Below are 14,658 nucleotides of genomic sequence, written 5' to 3'. Positions count from 1 at the left end.
TATGCTTTTCTGATTCTTCCTAAAGTAGGAAATTAGAGTTTAATATTTCCTTAATAAAGTTGTAACCTTTATTACATATAATAATGAATAAATATTAATAATTCTCTTTATGGCAAACTATGTGAGTGTCTACCGATGATTTCGGTAGTTTCACTTAGTATTTTCTTCGAAATTTCGAAGCGAAATTCATTAAAAAGTTAATAAAAGCGTATGCCGAACCAAAGACCAGTACTTCCCTGCAAAAGACAGCCCAGAGATCGATGGCGATGAAACACGAAAAAAAATCAAATCAGGAGGAACCGTAAACGTATGTTTACAGTCCAACGATAGAGAAAAATCTGTCCTTAGAAGGTAATAGTTCCTACTCCTGCCACCCAGCGGCAGGCCGGTAGATCACCTGACCTACCTACCTGTAGCGTGTGCCGCGAAATTCGAATTTCTATCGGGGACGACGGAGTCTATAGCTAAGTATATATCTGACAGGGAAGTTGAATGTATGAAACTCAAATCTTTATGCAAACATAATGAATGAGACCTCTTAAAAGAACTCCTTGGCTATAATGCCAGGGTGTTCTTGGACCTGAAACCAGTCTGGTCTTTTTACGGAACACCGCAGATTGTCGGACGTGTGAAGCGAAACCCAGAGTTGCTTCGCTAAAGCGTGGCACTCAGGATGTTACTGAGTGTCATGCTCTGTTGAAATGCTTCCGAGGCCGCGCCCTCACCTCTTGAGCCTTCATATTAAGAAAAAATCTCAAATCTTTATGCAAAACATAATGAATAATGAGGACCTCTTAAAAAAAAACTCCTTGGCTATAATGCCAGGGTGTTCTTGGACATGAACCAGTCTGGTCTTTTTACGGAACACCGAGCAGATTGTCCGTTGACCTGACTTTCTATAGTTTTATCAAGATAAAACTTGAGAGACCCTACAGGGCACAGGACTCTCTAATGCCCTTGCCCAATAATTGTGCCATACCCTTGGTCTCCAAGCCTTCGGGTCAAGAGTTAGACAGGTTTTCGTTCTTATCAAGAACGGAAGGCTTAGAGGACAGACCGCATTATGTCCTTTAAAGCCAAAACCTCTGATGATGGCTAAAACCTCACTAACCCTCCTTGCCGTGGCTAGAGCGGTTAGAATATTAGCCTTTCTGGTCACGTGTATTAAGTTCGCAGAAAGGATAGGTTCGAAATGCTTTTGGCATCAGAAACTCAGACTACGTCTAAGTTCCATGCCGGAACCTTTGATCCCGAGAATTTCAAGATCTCCACAGACCTCAAAGATCGTGAAGCTTTGTTGTTTGACAGAACCGAATCTCTGAGCCTAGAGGCCGTCAACAACATATTTGCATATTCTACAATAGTTAGGACTTCTATCTTATCTCATACTTCATACGGAAAGATAGAACCATAACGAAATTCACAGAGGTCGAGGTGGAGGAACAGTCATTTCCTTTCACTATCTCCAGAAACGGCCCCCTCCGATTGAACACTGAAAATAGGCAGCACTGCTTTGCCTTGGCCAAGAGAGAGACTGCCATTAATCTTGAAGATCTTATCGCTTCTCGATAGTCTGAACGCCTTCAGACTCAGAGAGGAGAGATATTAGATACTTCACTAAGTGACGATGTTAGATTACACCGATTCTCTCGGGAAGGGTCTTTGGACAATTCTCTGAATTACCTGACCTCTGTGAATCCAACCTCTTAAGAGGCCAACATGTGGCGACTAAAGCTAATCCTCTAGGATCATGAATAAGGGAACAACTTAAGAGGAAGCTCCTTCGTCTTCAATATTACGAAAAACTTAACGAAAGGACGCCCTCAGTCTCTCCTCACTTTCGACATACTTCTAAGTGAGGATTACTCAGACGTCAGTAGTTGTTGCCTTCGATCGAGAAGACCCGCACGGACGTGCACTAGTTTAACGAACCTCTTGAGGATCGTTACATTCCGTGCCCAAGCCCATAACGAATTCTCTCTTCTTGAGCTATGAGAGAGCTGAGAAATTATCCGAGATGATTTGGGCCACTCGATCCAAACTCACCCTTCGAGGAACTGGAGAGCCGACCAATTTGGCTTCCAATTCTTTCAGACAATGTGCCAGAACATCTGTTCTCTGTTCGGATGTCTGGCACCCTCTCGCTATCACCCGAGGTGATCCTCAAGCCGTTGAGAGAAAATTAGAATTACAAGATCTTTGATGTTATTCCAATTTCTTCGTGAGGAAAATTTGTAGAGGTCTGAATTGCTGTTTATTCAGGGAAAACAAGCTTTCTCCAGCGAGGAAATGGTCCCCAGCACTCATCCATCCCTCACTCAGCCTGCTTCCTTCCCTAAATAAGGCTGCGCTTTGCATAAGCAGGAGAGCATTATTATAGTGCTATGCCGCGGTAGATTCGTACAGAATTCTGTTACCGTGCGGTAACCCCGCACCGAACAAGTATAAGAGATATCTTGTTTTTGAAATTTTCTAAGTAAACGGAAGGCATGATCATTCAAGATTACTAGAAATTTCCTCAACCCGAGACTAAAATCCATGATTGTAGGGCAGAGAGACGGTTTATTCAGCCATTCCCGCAAGGAAGAGAGACGTAACCAACCGCGCATGACACCGAGCTAGCCGGTACTGCGTAGATCACAGTAACAGCAGCCTTGTTCATCGTCTCGCACTATCTGCCTGAGTTGCCGGCTACTCCTTTTACGAAGGGATAGGTATGAAATTATCGAGCAAAAGGAAACTCTCAAGCAGGCATATTTAAACGAAACAAAATTCGCATAAATACAGAAGCTGAGTTGGTGTTGCAGTTCAATTAGAATACTTCTCGTCTAAGTCGCAATCCGTAGAATAACTAGGATATGCGCCTACCCCTCGGAAAATTCAACTGCTTAGTAGAATCATGTCGCGAGTTAATATACGTAGTATATTATAGTATTCTGAACAACGATCTCCATCCTAAATTCTTTGCCTTCAAGAAAACAAAATAAGGATTGGAGATCGACCACCTTCGATCTCTATCAAAAAGAGTGAAGGAGAAGTCTTCTCGAAGGAAAGCTTCAATGGTGAAACAGAATACTATCTGCCTGAGTTGCCAGCTACTCCCTTTACGAAGGAATAGGTATGATATTATCGAGCAAAAGGAAACTCTCAAGCAGGCCTATTTAAACGAAACAGAATTCGCTAAATACAGAAGCTGAGTTGGTGTTGTCGTAACAATACCTGAAGAGTTGTTCTTACTCCGAAAACTCTTGGAAGGTTGAAGGGAGTGTCAAATAAATATCATTAGAAACAACAGTTCTTTCGGCTTCTATCCAGCAGAGGTAAATACGATATGCGGTATATGACTTGACCCATGCGTTAGCAAAATGACGCAAAGATAAACTACGTAAGTATTGTAGTAATTTGAACATCGAATTCTCTACTACATCTTTCCTCGACGAGGAAGAGAGAAAGAAAGGAAAACGACTGTCCACGTTCTAATGAACGAGACTTTTAAAAAGAACTCCTTGACTCTTTGTCAAGACTCTTTTCCAAGAAAAGTGGAGTAATATTCGAATAGAGATCATCAAGAGAGAACCGAGGATCGAAAAAGACCGTTCAATGTTCTTATGATATTGGACATAAGACTTCCTGGATCTAGTCTACAAGTCTTTCTCTTAACCCCGGATGAGCCTCTTGAAAATGAATGAGAGCTCTTCCGAAAATTTGTTAATGAGTTTATCCGCTTAAACGATAAAAACGTTAAAATCTATGTCAATGAGAACTACCCCATTTATGAGGGGTCCCCCACTTAAATGACAAAATGTTTAATATCTTTGACAAAGGGGGAAAGGAAAACGTCCTTACTTGACAAAACTATTAGCACTTTGCTAATAGGGGAAAACCCTTTAACAATGACCGAAAGTCACCCAGGAATCCGAGTATATAATCTTTCCAGATTCTCAGAGAATCGATGAAGAGGAAAGAGGGACGAAGAAAAAATTCGGGGTTTTTTTTTTTTTTATTGTCTCTCCGCTAACTCCGAATCCTTTTTAAAAATTTTAAAAATTTCTGTAAAGGAAATGGTCTGTGGAGAGTCCTGAAAAAAAAAAACTCCTCTTGACGAGCGTTTATAAAGTCGTCAAGCGTCCTAAGAAAACGTCCTGAACAGCAAATAAGACGCCTTCTACAAGTCTTTTCTCTCGCAAAGCGTCCTGCCGAGCTTCCACCGAAGCGTCCTGGCGAATGTCCACAAAAGCGTCCTCATAAGCGTCCTGCTGAGCGTCCTCAAAAGCGTCCTGGAAAGCGTCCTGCTGAGCGTCCTCATAAGCTTCCTGCCGAGCGTCCTCAAAAGCGTCCTGCTGAGCGTCCTCAAAAAAAACATCCTGCGTAGCTACGAGCGTGTCTGAGCAGAGAACACCAAGTCTTCTGAACGACGTTTCAGAGAGGAACTCGTTGAGCGCCCTGATGCATGCAAGGCCCGCCAAGAGGCGTCCTGGCGAGCGACCTTGCCAACATCTCAATGTTATGACGAACCGCGTTTTGCGTATGACGTTGAATATTTCAAGGGACGTCCTCATGCGAGTTTCATGGAGAGCCGCACGCTGCTCCTGAAGTGTGTTCGAACACTAAATGCAAAAGAACATCTCCAGAAACGCACTCAGCAAAGGAACGCCGAGCTTCCGAAAGACAACTCGCAAGGTGCTTGCCAAGCGTCCTGGAGAATGACTCTACTTATAGGACGTCGAGCACCTCCAAAAGCTTCCTCACGTCTAAATTGCTCTTCTTATGCCGAACCAGAGACATAAGTTGTTTGACTGTGCAAAGCAGCTTGCCGGACGTCAAACTTATCAGCTTGCTTTTCCGAAGTAAAGCGAACGTTACATAACGTATACGGAGCGCCATGAGGAGAGGAGACGAATACTGAGTTGCTCCTCCAAAAGGTGGAATCTAGAATATCCTTGATTACCAAATTCTTTTGGAATGCTAAATAAAATTCGAGAGCCCTGACAGGGCACAGGACTCTTTCATCCTCTCGAGACGAAGAGGAGAGGACGTGAAGCGTCCTCTCTAAAGCCTCTTTAGGGGGCGCGAGTCCTTCAAGATTCGTGCACGTGCTCGATCTTCGGCAGCCTGAGAAGCGACAACAGGACCTGCCGAAAGGAAGCCAGATCAGCATGAAAAACCCGTAACCCTCCTTCGGCTTTTGACATGCCCTCTCCCTGGTTTCCTGGGAGCCCGACAGAGGTCTAGGCCTAGAGGCGTTATGGGGCCGATCTGACGTTCCCTCCTGACGAGAGAGAGGACGTGAAGCGTCCTCTTCTCTAAAGCTTCTTAGAGGGCGCGAGACCTTCCGAGACTCCAACCCTTGCGCGGGGAGGACGCCTCGGAGGACGAGAAGCAATCCTTCAAGATTCGTGCACGTGCACGATCTTTAGCAGCCTGGGAAGCGTCAACAGGGCTGCCGAAGGGACGCCAGATCGGTGGGGAGGGGAGCCCCCGTAAACCCTCTTGCGGCTTCGACATGCCCCTCTCCCTGAGTCCTGGGAGTCCGACAGAGGTCCAGGCCTAGAGGCATTATGGGGCCGATCTGACGCCCCCTCCACAACACAAGGGGCACTACACTTCACAACACTGATTGGAGAGCGAGCACTTTAGTCTAAGATTACTTGATGTAATCCTCTAGCAGACATTTCTTCTAGGCCCGTAAGCCATAACACAGGGTTAGGCAAAACAAAATCTACAGGAGGTTAGAAGGTTCATTATTCTAACTTCTGTTTTACTGTGGAGGAAAACTCCTGATTCTAACACGCTCTAAAATGCGTACATGAATCCTCCCTCTTCCGTAATCAGTCACACATTACACTAATTACATTGAACTTATGCAAAGAAAACATGTAAACGTCATATATACTAAGCGAGTGTCTACCGAAAGATTCCGGTAGCCTCACCTTACCCCATGCGGACAACAAAGTCTGAAACTAGGCTAACTAGCTTCAGACATCAAATGCAATGAAAAAATTTACGATAGCGTATGCCTAGCCACAAATCCAAGTCAATAATCGAAAGAATAATTAGGATACTTAAGCGGCTAATGAAGTTTCAAAATCCTGGCGGAGGTCTGTAAACAGTTGTTACCGACCGGCGACAGAAAAAAATATGAATAGAAAATGGGAATAGTTCCTGATATCCGCCTCCCAGCGGCGGGAATGGGTACTACCACCTGGCCGCCCACTGCGTGTGCCGCGAATTTTGAAATTCTGTTGGACTTCGGAGAATACAGCTATATATATATCTGTCAGGTAAGTTTCATGAACAAATGATATTGTTAAGATACAATAAAGTTTTGTACATACTTACCTGGCAGATATATACTTAGCTATAGACTCTGTCGTCCTGACAGAATTTCAAAACTCGCGGCACACGCGACAGGTAGGTCAGGTGATCCACCGTTCCCGCCGCTGGGTGGTGGGGTCTGGAACCATTCCGTTTTCTAAGCATAATTTCTCTTCCACCTGTCTCCTGAGGGGAGGATGGGTGGGTCATTAATCGTATATATCTGCCAGGTAAGTATGTACAAAAACTTTATTGTATCTTAACAATATCATTTTTGTACATGAAAACTTACCCAGCAGATATATACTTAGCTGATTGGCACCCTTGGTGGCGGGCAAGAGACAGCTAACAACAAAATAATACTTAAACTAAATACATTAAAAAACAGGGAAAAAACAATATATGTTCTTGGATAAAATAATTCCTACCTGATTGGGCTGAAGACTTCATGACTACTGTCGATGAGTCTGCCTGCCTCAAGAGTTTCAGCGAGGAATGAACCTATGGCTGAATAAATCTTTGGATCGTGTCAATGGGGCTAGCCCGCTTACGCGACAGAGCCTATTCTGGACTCGTACCAATGGGGGCTGACCCACTTACATAGTAGAGCCTTGACCTTTTGTCATATCAATGGAGACTCGCCCTCTTACATGACAGAGTTAAGGTTACTAAAAATAATCACAAGGAGCACTGAAGCCAATCCCGATCACCTGACCATGTTAGTACTGTTATAATCTATGAATTGCAAGAGGGTTCCCTATTCCCTCTGACAATTAACCAATAAAAACAACCACCAATAAAACATAATTTAAACACTAAAGAAAATTACGAAGGATTAGCCCTCAGCCCTTCTCCCAGCACTGAATTCGCCGAAACATACGCTCCCAGAGCAAAGCACTTTTCGTACGAAATTTTTACGTCTCTTAGGTAATCGAGGCACAGAATTACATCTCCAAAACGTAGACTCTATAAGTGCCTGCAGAGACCATGTGTTTTGTGAAATGCCATTGACGTAGCTATGGCTCTCACTTCATGCGCTCTTACTCTGAGAACCTTGAGGTGCTCTTCATCGCACTTAAGGTGAGCTTCCCTTATTACATCCTTTATGAAGAATGTAAGGGCATTCTTAGAAATCGATCTTTTCGGATCTCTTACAGAGCACCAAAGACTTTCTTCTGTACCTCCCAGCAACTTTTTTTCTTCTCCAGGTAGAACTTGAGTGCCCTTGGACTGGACACAAAGTCCTCTCTAGTTCTCTTCCTGTTAATGAAGATAGTCCTCTTATCTCAAAGCTTCTTGGCCAAGGCTTTGAGGGATTTTCATTCTTTGCTAGAAAAAATGTTTGTTTAAAAGGAGCAAATCGCTGAATCCTTCTTAAAACCCACTTTACCTTCCAAAGCTTGCAACTCGCTAATTCTCTTAGCTGTTGCTAACGCAAAGAGGAATAAGGACTTTCTAGTTAAGTCTCTAAAAGAAGCTGCGTGAGACGGTACGAATTTTTCCGACATTAGGAACTTGAGGACCACATCCAAGTTCCAGCTAGGTTTCTTGATTATATGGTCTTTCGTGGTTTCGAAAGACCTTATAAGGTCATGGAGATCTTTATTATTGGTCAGATCTATTCCTCTATGTCGAAAGACTGAGGCCAGCATACTTCTGTAACCTTTCACTGTTGATACTGCCAGGTTACAGTCTTTTCTCAAATATAGAAGAAAATCTGCGATTTCAGTTACAGAGTACTGGAAGAGGATATTTTCTTCTTACCCTTACACCATCTTCTAAACAACTCCCACTTCGACTGATATACTTTAGAGGTGGAGACTCTTCTGGCTCTTGCAATAGCCTTCGCCACTTCTCGTGAAAAGCCCCTTGCTCTGACAAGTCCTTCGACAGTCTGAGGCGGTCAGACTTAGAGCGGGGAGGTTTTTGTGAAACCTGTCGAAGTGGGGTTGTTTGAGAAGATTCGTTTCCTCAGTGGAAGCGATCTTGGAAAATCTACTTACCACTCCAGCACCTCTGTGAACCAATCGAGAGCTGGCCAGAAGGGAGCGATGAGGGTCATTCTTGTTCCTTCCGAGCAAGCGAACTTCCTCAATACTTCCCCTACTATCTTGAAAGGAGGGAAGGCGTATGTGTCCAAGCCCGTCCAATCTAGCAGAAAGCTGTCTACTGCTACTGCTTGTGGATCCGAGATCGGGGAGCAATAGTTCTCTAATCTGTGATTCCTGTTGGTCGCGAACAGGTCTATATTGGGCCTTCCCCACAGATGCCATAGTTGCTGGCAAATCTGAGGATTGAGAGTCCATTCCGTGGGTAGGACTTGTTCTTTTCTGCTCAACAGATCTGCCCGGACATTTCGCTTCCCTTCGCACAAACCTTGTGAGGAAGAAGAAGATCTTCCTTTCCTGAGCCCATAATCAGCAGCTCCTTTGCTGATTCGTACAGGGAAAAGGAATTGCGTCCCCCTTGTTTCTTTTTTATATAAGCGAGGGCTGTTGTGTTGTCCGAGTGAATTTGAATCCCCAGACCTGAGACCTGTTCCTCGAAATGAACTAAGGCTAGATGAATGGCTGTTAGTTCTTTTTTGTTTATGTGCCAGGACACTTGTTCTCCTTCCCAAGTGCCTGACACTTCTTCTGAACCTAGGGTCGCTCCCCACCCCGAATCTGAGGTGTCTGCAAATAACACTAGGCGAGGGTTCTGTAAGTGAAGGGAGATTCCCTTGCTTAGTTTCTGCGGATCTAACCACCAGCGGATATTCTCCTTGATCCCTTTCTTCGAGATTGGAAAGGTTTCTCCCTAGATTGTTTGGACTTCCAATCCCATCCTCCTTCAGATAAAATTGAAGGGGTCGTAGGTGTAGTCTTCCTAAGGAAACGAACTGTTTCCATCGAGGAGAGGGTCCCCAGTAAGCTCATCCATTCCCTCGCGGAACAATGTTCTTTCCTTAAGAAGACTGCCACCTTTTCTAAGCAGCGTTCTCTCCTTTCCTGCGAAGGATACGCTAGAAAATCCCGAGAATCCATCTGAATCCCCAGATAGACAATACTTTGCTGGGGAGTCAGCATGGATTTCTCGCGATTGACTAAAAGTCCTAGGGACTTTGTCAAATTTAGAGTAAATAAAAGGTCCTCCAGACATTTTTTCTCCGATTGGGCTCTTATTAGCCAATCGTCCAGATATAAAGAGATCCTGATCCCTTCCAGATGTAGCCAATAAGCTACATTCTTCATGATGTCCGTGAAGACTTGAGGGGCAGTCGAAAGTCGAAAAACACATCGCTCGGAACTGGAATACTTTCCCTTGGAACATGAATCTCAGATATTTCCTTGCTGCCGATGAATTGGCACATGGAAATACGCATCCTGAAGGTCCAGGGACACCATCCGAGTCCCCCTGGACGAAGAGCAGACAGAACAGAGGAGACCGGTCTCCATCCCCCCGATGCTTTCGTACCAGGATAGACCGATTGTAAAATCCTGGAGACTGGAGATCTTGAACCAGTTCTACCGCTTCCTTGGAAATCATCTGTTCCACTGCTTGCAAAATAGCAAGCTTTCGGACCGGATCCGAGTATCTTGCAGTCAACTCCCTTGGAGTTGTAGTCAAGGGAGGATTTCCTGAAGGGGATCAAGTATCCTTTTTTCAGGATCGAGAGGGACCAAGAGTCCGCTCCCTTCTGCGCCCAGACTTTTGCAAAGTGGAGTAGTCTGGCGCCTACTTTTGTCTGGAGGACTCCCTGCTCATCTAGACTTCCCGAAGGACCTTCTAGATCAGTGTTTCTCAACGTGGGCCATATGGCCCCCTTGGGGGCCATGAGATTTTTTCAGGGGCCACAAGGCAAAATTTGAAAAATGGGGGGCCATGGGGGGCCACAGAAAATTTAGGACCCACAAAATATATAAATGTGTAATATTTTGAAATAAATCATTAATATGCTTGAGTTTAGTTTGAAAATCATTCAATTCACTAAATACCAGGTAATTTTTGCAGACAGTGAAATATTCAATAATCTCTTCACTCTCTCTCTCTCTCTCTCTAGCTGGCAGAGTGGTAAAAGGCTGTGACTGACCCTTGACAAAAACCATTAACTCTCTCTCTCTCTCTCTCTCTCTCTTTCTCTCTCTCTCTCTCCCTCTCTCTAGCAGGCAGAGTGGTAAAAGACTGAACTATCAAAAGATTATGCTGACTGGTAAACTTCCGAACGACAACCATTAAGATGTTTATAAACAATTTTAACAGCAACGGATATGGGTTATAAATATAACCGTTATATCGTTTCTTCTTCAATAATAGATCCGTCTTTCAGTTTAACATAGACTTACGAGGAAGAGACTTGATTTAAGTTCTACCAAAGAGGTTTGTGAAAGATATACTTATATCCACATACGTATGTACATACAAACATACATTTATACTTACATACAGTGTACAAACATACATTTATACTTACATACACAGTCTCTTTCATGTACACTCAGTACACACACACACATACTTGTCATGAATTTTATTTATCTATTTACTTTATTTGTTATTGAGGGAGGGGTAAGAGTATCTTTATGGCTAATAACTTTTGCTTTTTTATTTGCTTGTTTGAATATGTGGAGGGCAATGATTTCCCAGACAATAATAGCGGTACTGAGTTTTAATGAGTTTTGTTTGTTTTTATTTTAGATAAGCATGACCAGTCCAGCTAAGAAAAAATGCAGACAGTATTCTGTCGAATATCTTGCTTTTGGATTCATTGAATCCTCCCAAAATCAAAGACTACAATGCCTATGTGCCTGCTGTGTATGACCTCACTCTCAAATGAAAGTATGCGTCCCAGCAAACTGAAAAAGCATCTGGAGACTGCACATAAAGACAAGAAAGACAAGCCGCTAGATTTCTTCAAGAAATTACGTGATGAGTTCCAAGGGAGGATGACAAGTGAATCATATGTTTACCCAAAAAGTGGCAAAAGTAGACAGAGAGATGTTGGCTTCTTACAAGATAGCAAATTTGATTGCAAAAGCAGATAAGCCTCATTACTATCGGTGAATCTCTGATCATGCCGGCAGTGGCTGTAGTGCTTTCAACAGTCATGAATCAGAGTCCACAAGAGGTAACTAGTGTTATTCCTCTGAGCAAACTCCTCAGTATCACGCCGTATTGATGAGATGGCAGCTGATGTTGAAACCAATTAATCTCAAAACTGCAGTTGACCTGATTTCTCGCTTCAACTCGACGAATCAACTTTACCTGATAATTCTGCTCTTTTGATGGCATTTGTGAGGTTTTCTTGATGTAGATGAAATATGTCAAGAAATGCTTTTCGCATTGAAATTAACGACTGACACTAAAGGAGAATCCATCTTCAAAAAACTTCTTGAGGTCTATTTTGAGGAGAACAACATTCCACTCAAGAACATTGTGGCTTGTGCAACAGATGGCGCTGCTGCTATGATAGGAAGGTATCGGGATTCAGTGCTTACTTAAAAAAAGCTGTTCCTAATGTCGTTTGTGTGCACTGTGTTGTTCACCGGCAGCACCTGGTTGCCAAAAACCTAGCAGGACGTCTTCATGAGCACTTGGGCATGTTATCAAGGCTGTCAACTTGATAAAAAGTAGTGCACTGAAAGATCGCCTCTTTCAGCAATTATGTGAAAAGAACAATGAAGAATTTGAAAAACTTGTGTGCACACAGAAGTCAGGTGGCTTTCTAAATGTAATTGCCTGAACCGTTTCGTTGCACTTTGGGACAGTGTTATCTCTTTCTTTAGTGGGACAGAACTTGGACAGAAACTTGTTGATGCAAAGAGTGACATCTTCTACCTGTCTGACATATTTGAAAAGCTAAATGTTCTGAACAAAGAGCTTCAAGGAAATAACTCCACCATGTTTCCTGCAAGGAGGCAATTACTACATTTAAAGGGAAACTCAAGCTGTTCTGGTTGAACCTTGGAAGACGAGAGTTTGCACAGTTTCCTTCCTTAGCAGTTATATCCACGATCTGCTTGATGATGACCTAGCAGTGTATGTTGACCATCTGAAGCAGTTGCATAATGATATGGACACTCGCTTCTCTGACCTACTCCAAATGACTGTGCCACACTGGTTTGTGGATCCCTTCATTGCTGATGTATCTGAAGTTGATGTCACCCTACTAGAAAGTCTCATTGAACTTCAGAATAACACAACAGCTCAAGCAAGGTTCAAGCGTGGAGGACACCAGAAGCTGTGGATGAATCAAGATGTGTATAAGAAGTACCCAATACTCTGGAAAAGATGTGAAGGTTGCTCTTACTTGCCTTTCCCACGTCTTACTTGGTTGGAGATGGTTTTTCAGTCGGGTGATGTACTGCTGTCAAAGACACGAAATCGCCTTGACATAGAAAAAAGAGGCGATTTACGTCTCTCTCTGATAGCTTTCAAGCCAAACATTGACAAGTTGGCAGCCTTGCATCAGTCACAGGGATCCCACTGAAACCTTTCAAGATAAAGCCAATTGTACCTACATGTATTCCTTGTTTTTTTATTCCTTTTGTAAATAGATAAGTGTTCAAATAAAATATTTTTCCAATTAATATTGGTATTTGATTCATGCCTGAAATTAGTGTTTTGAGTACATGGTACTACTCAAACTAGAACCATTAATATACCTTCCTAGGCGTATTAAGGTGATGGACGAAGGCGGGTGTGTGTGTGTGTGTGTGTGTGTGTGTGTGTGTGTGTGTGGGGGGGGGGGGGGGGGGGGGGGGGGGGGGGGGGGGGGGGGGGGGGGGGGGGGGGGGGGGGGGGGGGGGGGGGGGGGGGGGGGGGGGGGGGGGGGGGGGGGGGGGGGGGGGGGGGGGGGGGGGGGGGGGGGGGGGGGGGGGGTAAGAACTCAGAGTTGGCATGGAGGGGCCACAACAACTTGCACTGGATTGAAGGGGGCCACCACCAGAAAAAGGTTGAGAAACAGTGTTCTAGATGGTCTACTCCTTCTATCTGGTCTGCGACCTCTAAGAGGGGTCCTAGAAGAGGAGGCACCTCGAAAGGGCTGTACAAAAGAGGGTCTCTCTTTTTTCTCGATAGGCACGGCCGGCCTAAACTTCTTGGCTGAGTGAGTGAGGAGATCCTGAGTTGCCTTCTCCATAAGAGATTTAGCAACCTCTTTAACAGTCTCCTGTGGAAACAGATGAGGGGACAAAGGTGCAAAAAAGAAGAGATGTTCTTTGTAAGGGTGATACGGCTCTTGCTAGAAAAGAGCTAAAGACCGATCTTTTCTTTAAGACTCCCGTTCCGAAAAGAGAGGCAACTTCTAGGAACGAACCGTCCATAACCGCTCTGTCCAAGCAAGCCAGGACGCTTGAAAGTTCCTCCATGGAGACAAAGTCAGTGTCCTGAGCTCTCTTAGCTAACGCTCCCAAAACCCAGTCCATGAAGTTGAAAACTTCCAGGGTCTTAAAGAGGTCCTTTAGAAGGTGGTCCAGCTCACACATGCCCCATGTTGCTTTAGCAGAAAGCAAAGACTTCCTCCTGGAAGAGTCCACTAAAGAAGCAAAATCCACGTCTGCGGATGAAGGGAGGCCTAACCCCATAGGTTCCTTGGTCTAATACCACCTTCCTGGTTTACCTGTTAACTTGGAAAGAGGGCAGGAAAAAACTGTTTTGCCTGCTTCCCTTTTAGAAGTCAACCACTCTGAAAAGGTCTTTAAGGCCTTTTTCATACAAAGAGCAGGGCGCATCTTGACGAAGGAAGACGACTTGTGAGCTTTTGTGCTCGACATCAAAGATCCTGGTGAAGGAGGGTCAGCAGGATGAAGGGAGTCTCCGAACTCCTTGAGCAGCAAAAGAAAGAGCCTCTTGTAGTCAGAAACTGCTACATCTACGGGCTCCTCCTCTTCCGATACTTGTTCCAACGGATCCACTGAAGGAGACCGTTTGGGAGTGATCGGGCTCTTCCCTGGGAGAAGAACTCCTTTCCCGAGAAGGGGAGTGCTGAAAACGTTCGAAAACTTCTATACGAGAATGAGGCTCCTGTCGGTCCGAAACACTCTTGCGCCTACTAGACTCTTGTTGTCTAGGCCCTTGCGGTTCGCCAGACTCGCGGCGCTTGATAGGCTCCTGACGCCCTGATTCAGGGCGCTTGAATGGATCCCTGCGCCCTGATTCCTGACGCTTAACAGGCTCCTGGCGCCCTAACTCCTGACGCCTAACGTACTCCTGGCGTCCTGACTCCTGGCGCCCTGACTCCTGGCGCCCTGACTCATGACGTCCTGACTCCTGGCGCCCTGACTCCTGGCGTCCTGATTCATGGCGTCCTGATTCCTGCCTTCTAGCAGACTCCTGACGTCCTGAATCCTGTGGTTTGAGAGG

At 44.6% G+C, this 14,658-nt stretch overlaps 2 protein-coding genes across 6 annotated transcripts in view; one reads left to right on the top strand and one right to left on the bottom strand.

Moving 5' to 3' along the window:
- The window catches only part of LOC135205284 (uncharacterized), a 290,446-nt gene that overhangs the window by 215,522 nt on the left and 60,266 nt on the right, over positions 1 to 14,658 (bottom strand). The gene's annotated exons all lie outside the window — the stretch shown is intronic.
- On the top strand, positions 11,091 to 12,784 carry LOC135205189 (uncharacterized). The gene is made up of 3 exons (XM_064235553.1): positions 11,091 to 11,280; positions 11,594 to 11,771; positions 12,232 to 12,784. Exons 1-3 carry the CDS (start codon positions 11,091 to 11,093, stop codon positions 12,782 to 12,784), a joined length of 921 nt encoding a protein of 306 aa, XP_064091623.1.

This window comes from Macrobrachium nipponense, chromosome 49, assembly GCF_015104395.2.
Source record: "Macrobrachium nipponense isolate FS-2020 chromosome 49, ASM1510439v2, whole genome shotgun sequence".
Classification (NCBI taxonomy): domain Eukaryota; kingdom Metazoa; phylum Arthropoda; class Malacostraca; order Decapoda; family Palaemonidae; genus Macrobrachium; species Macrobrachium nipponense.
The sequence above is the reverse complement of the archived record's forward strand: the minus strand, read 5'-3'. Positions and strand labels throughout refer to the sequence as shown.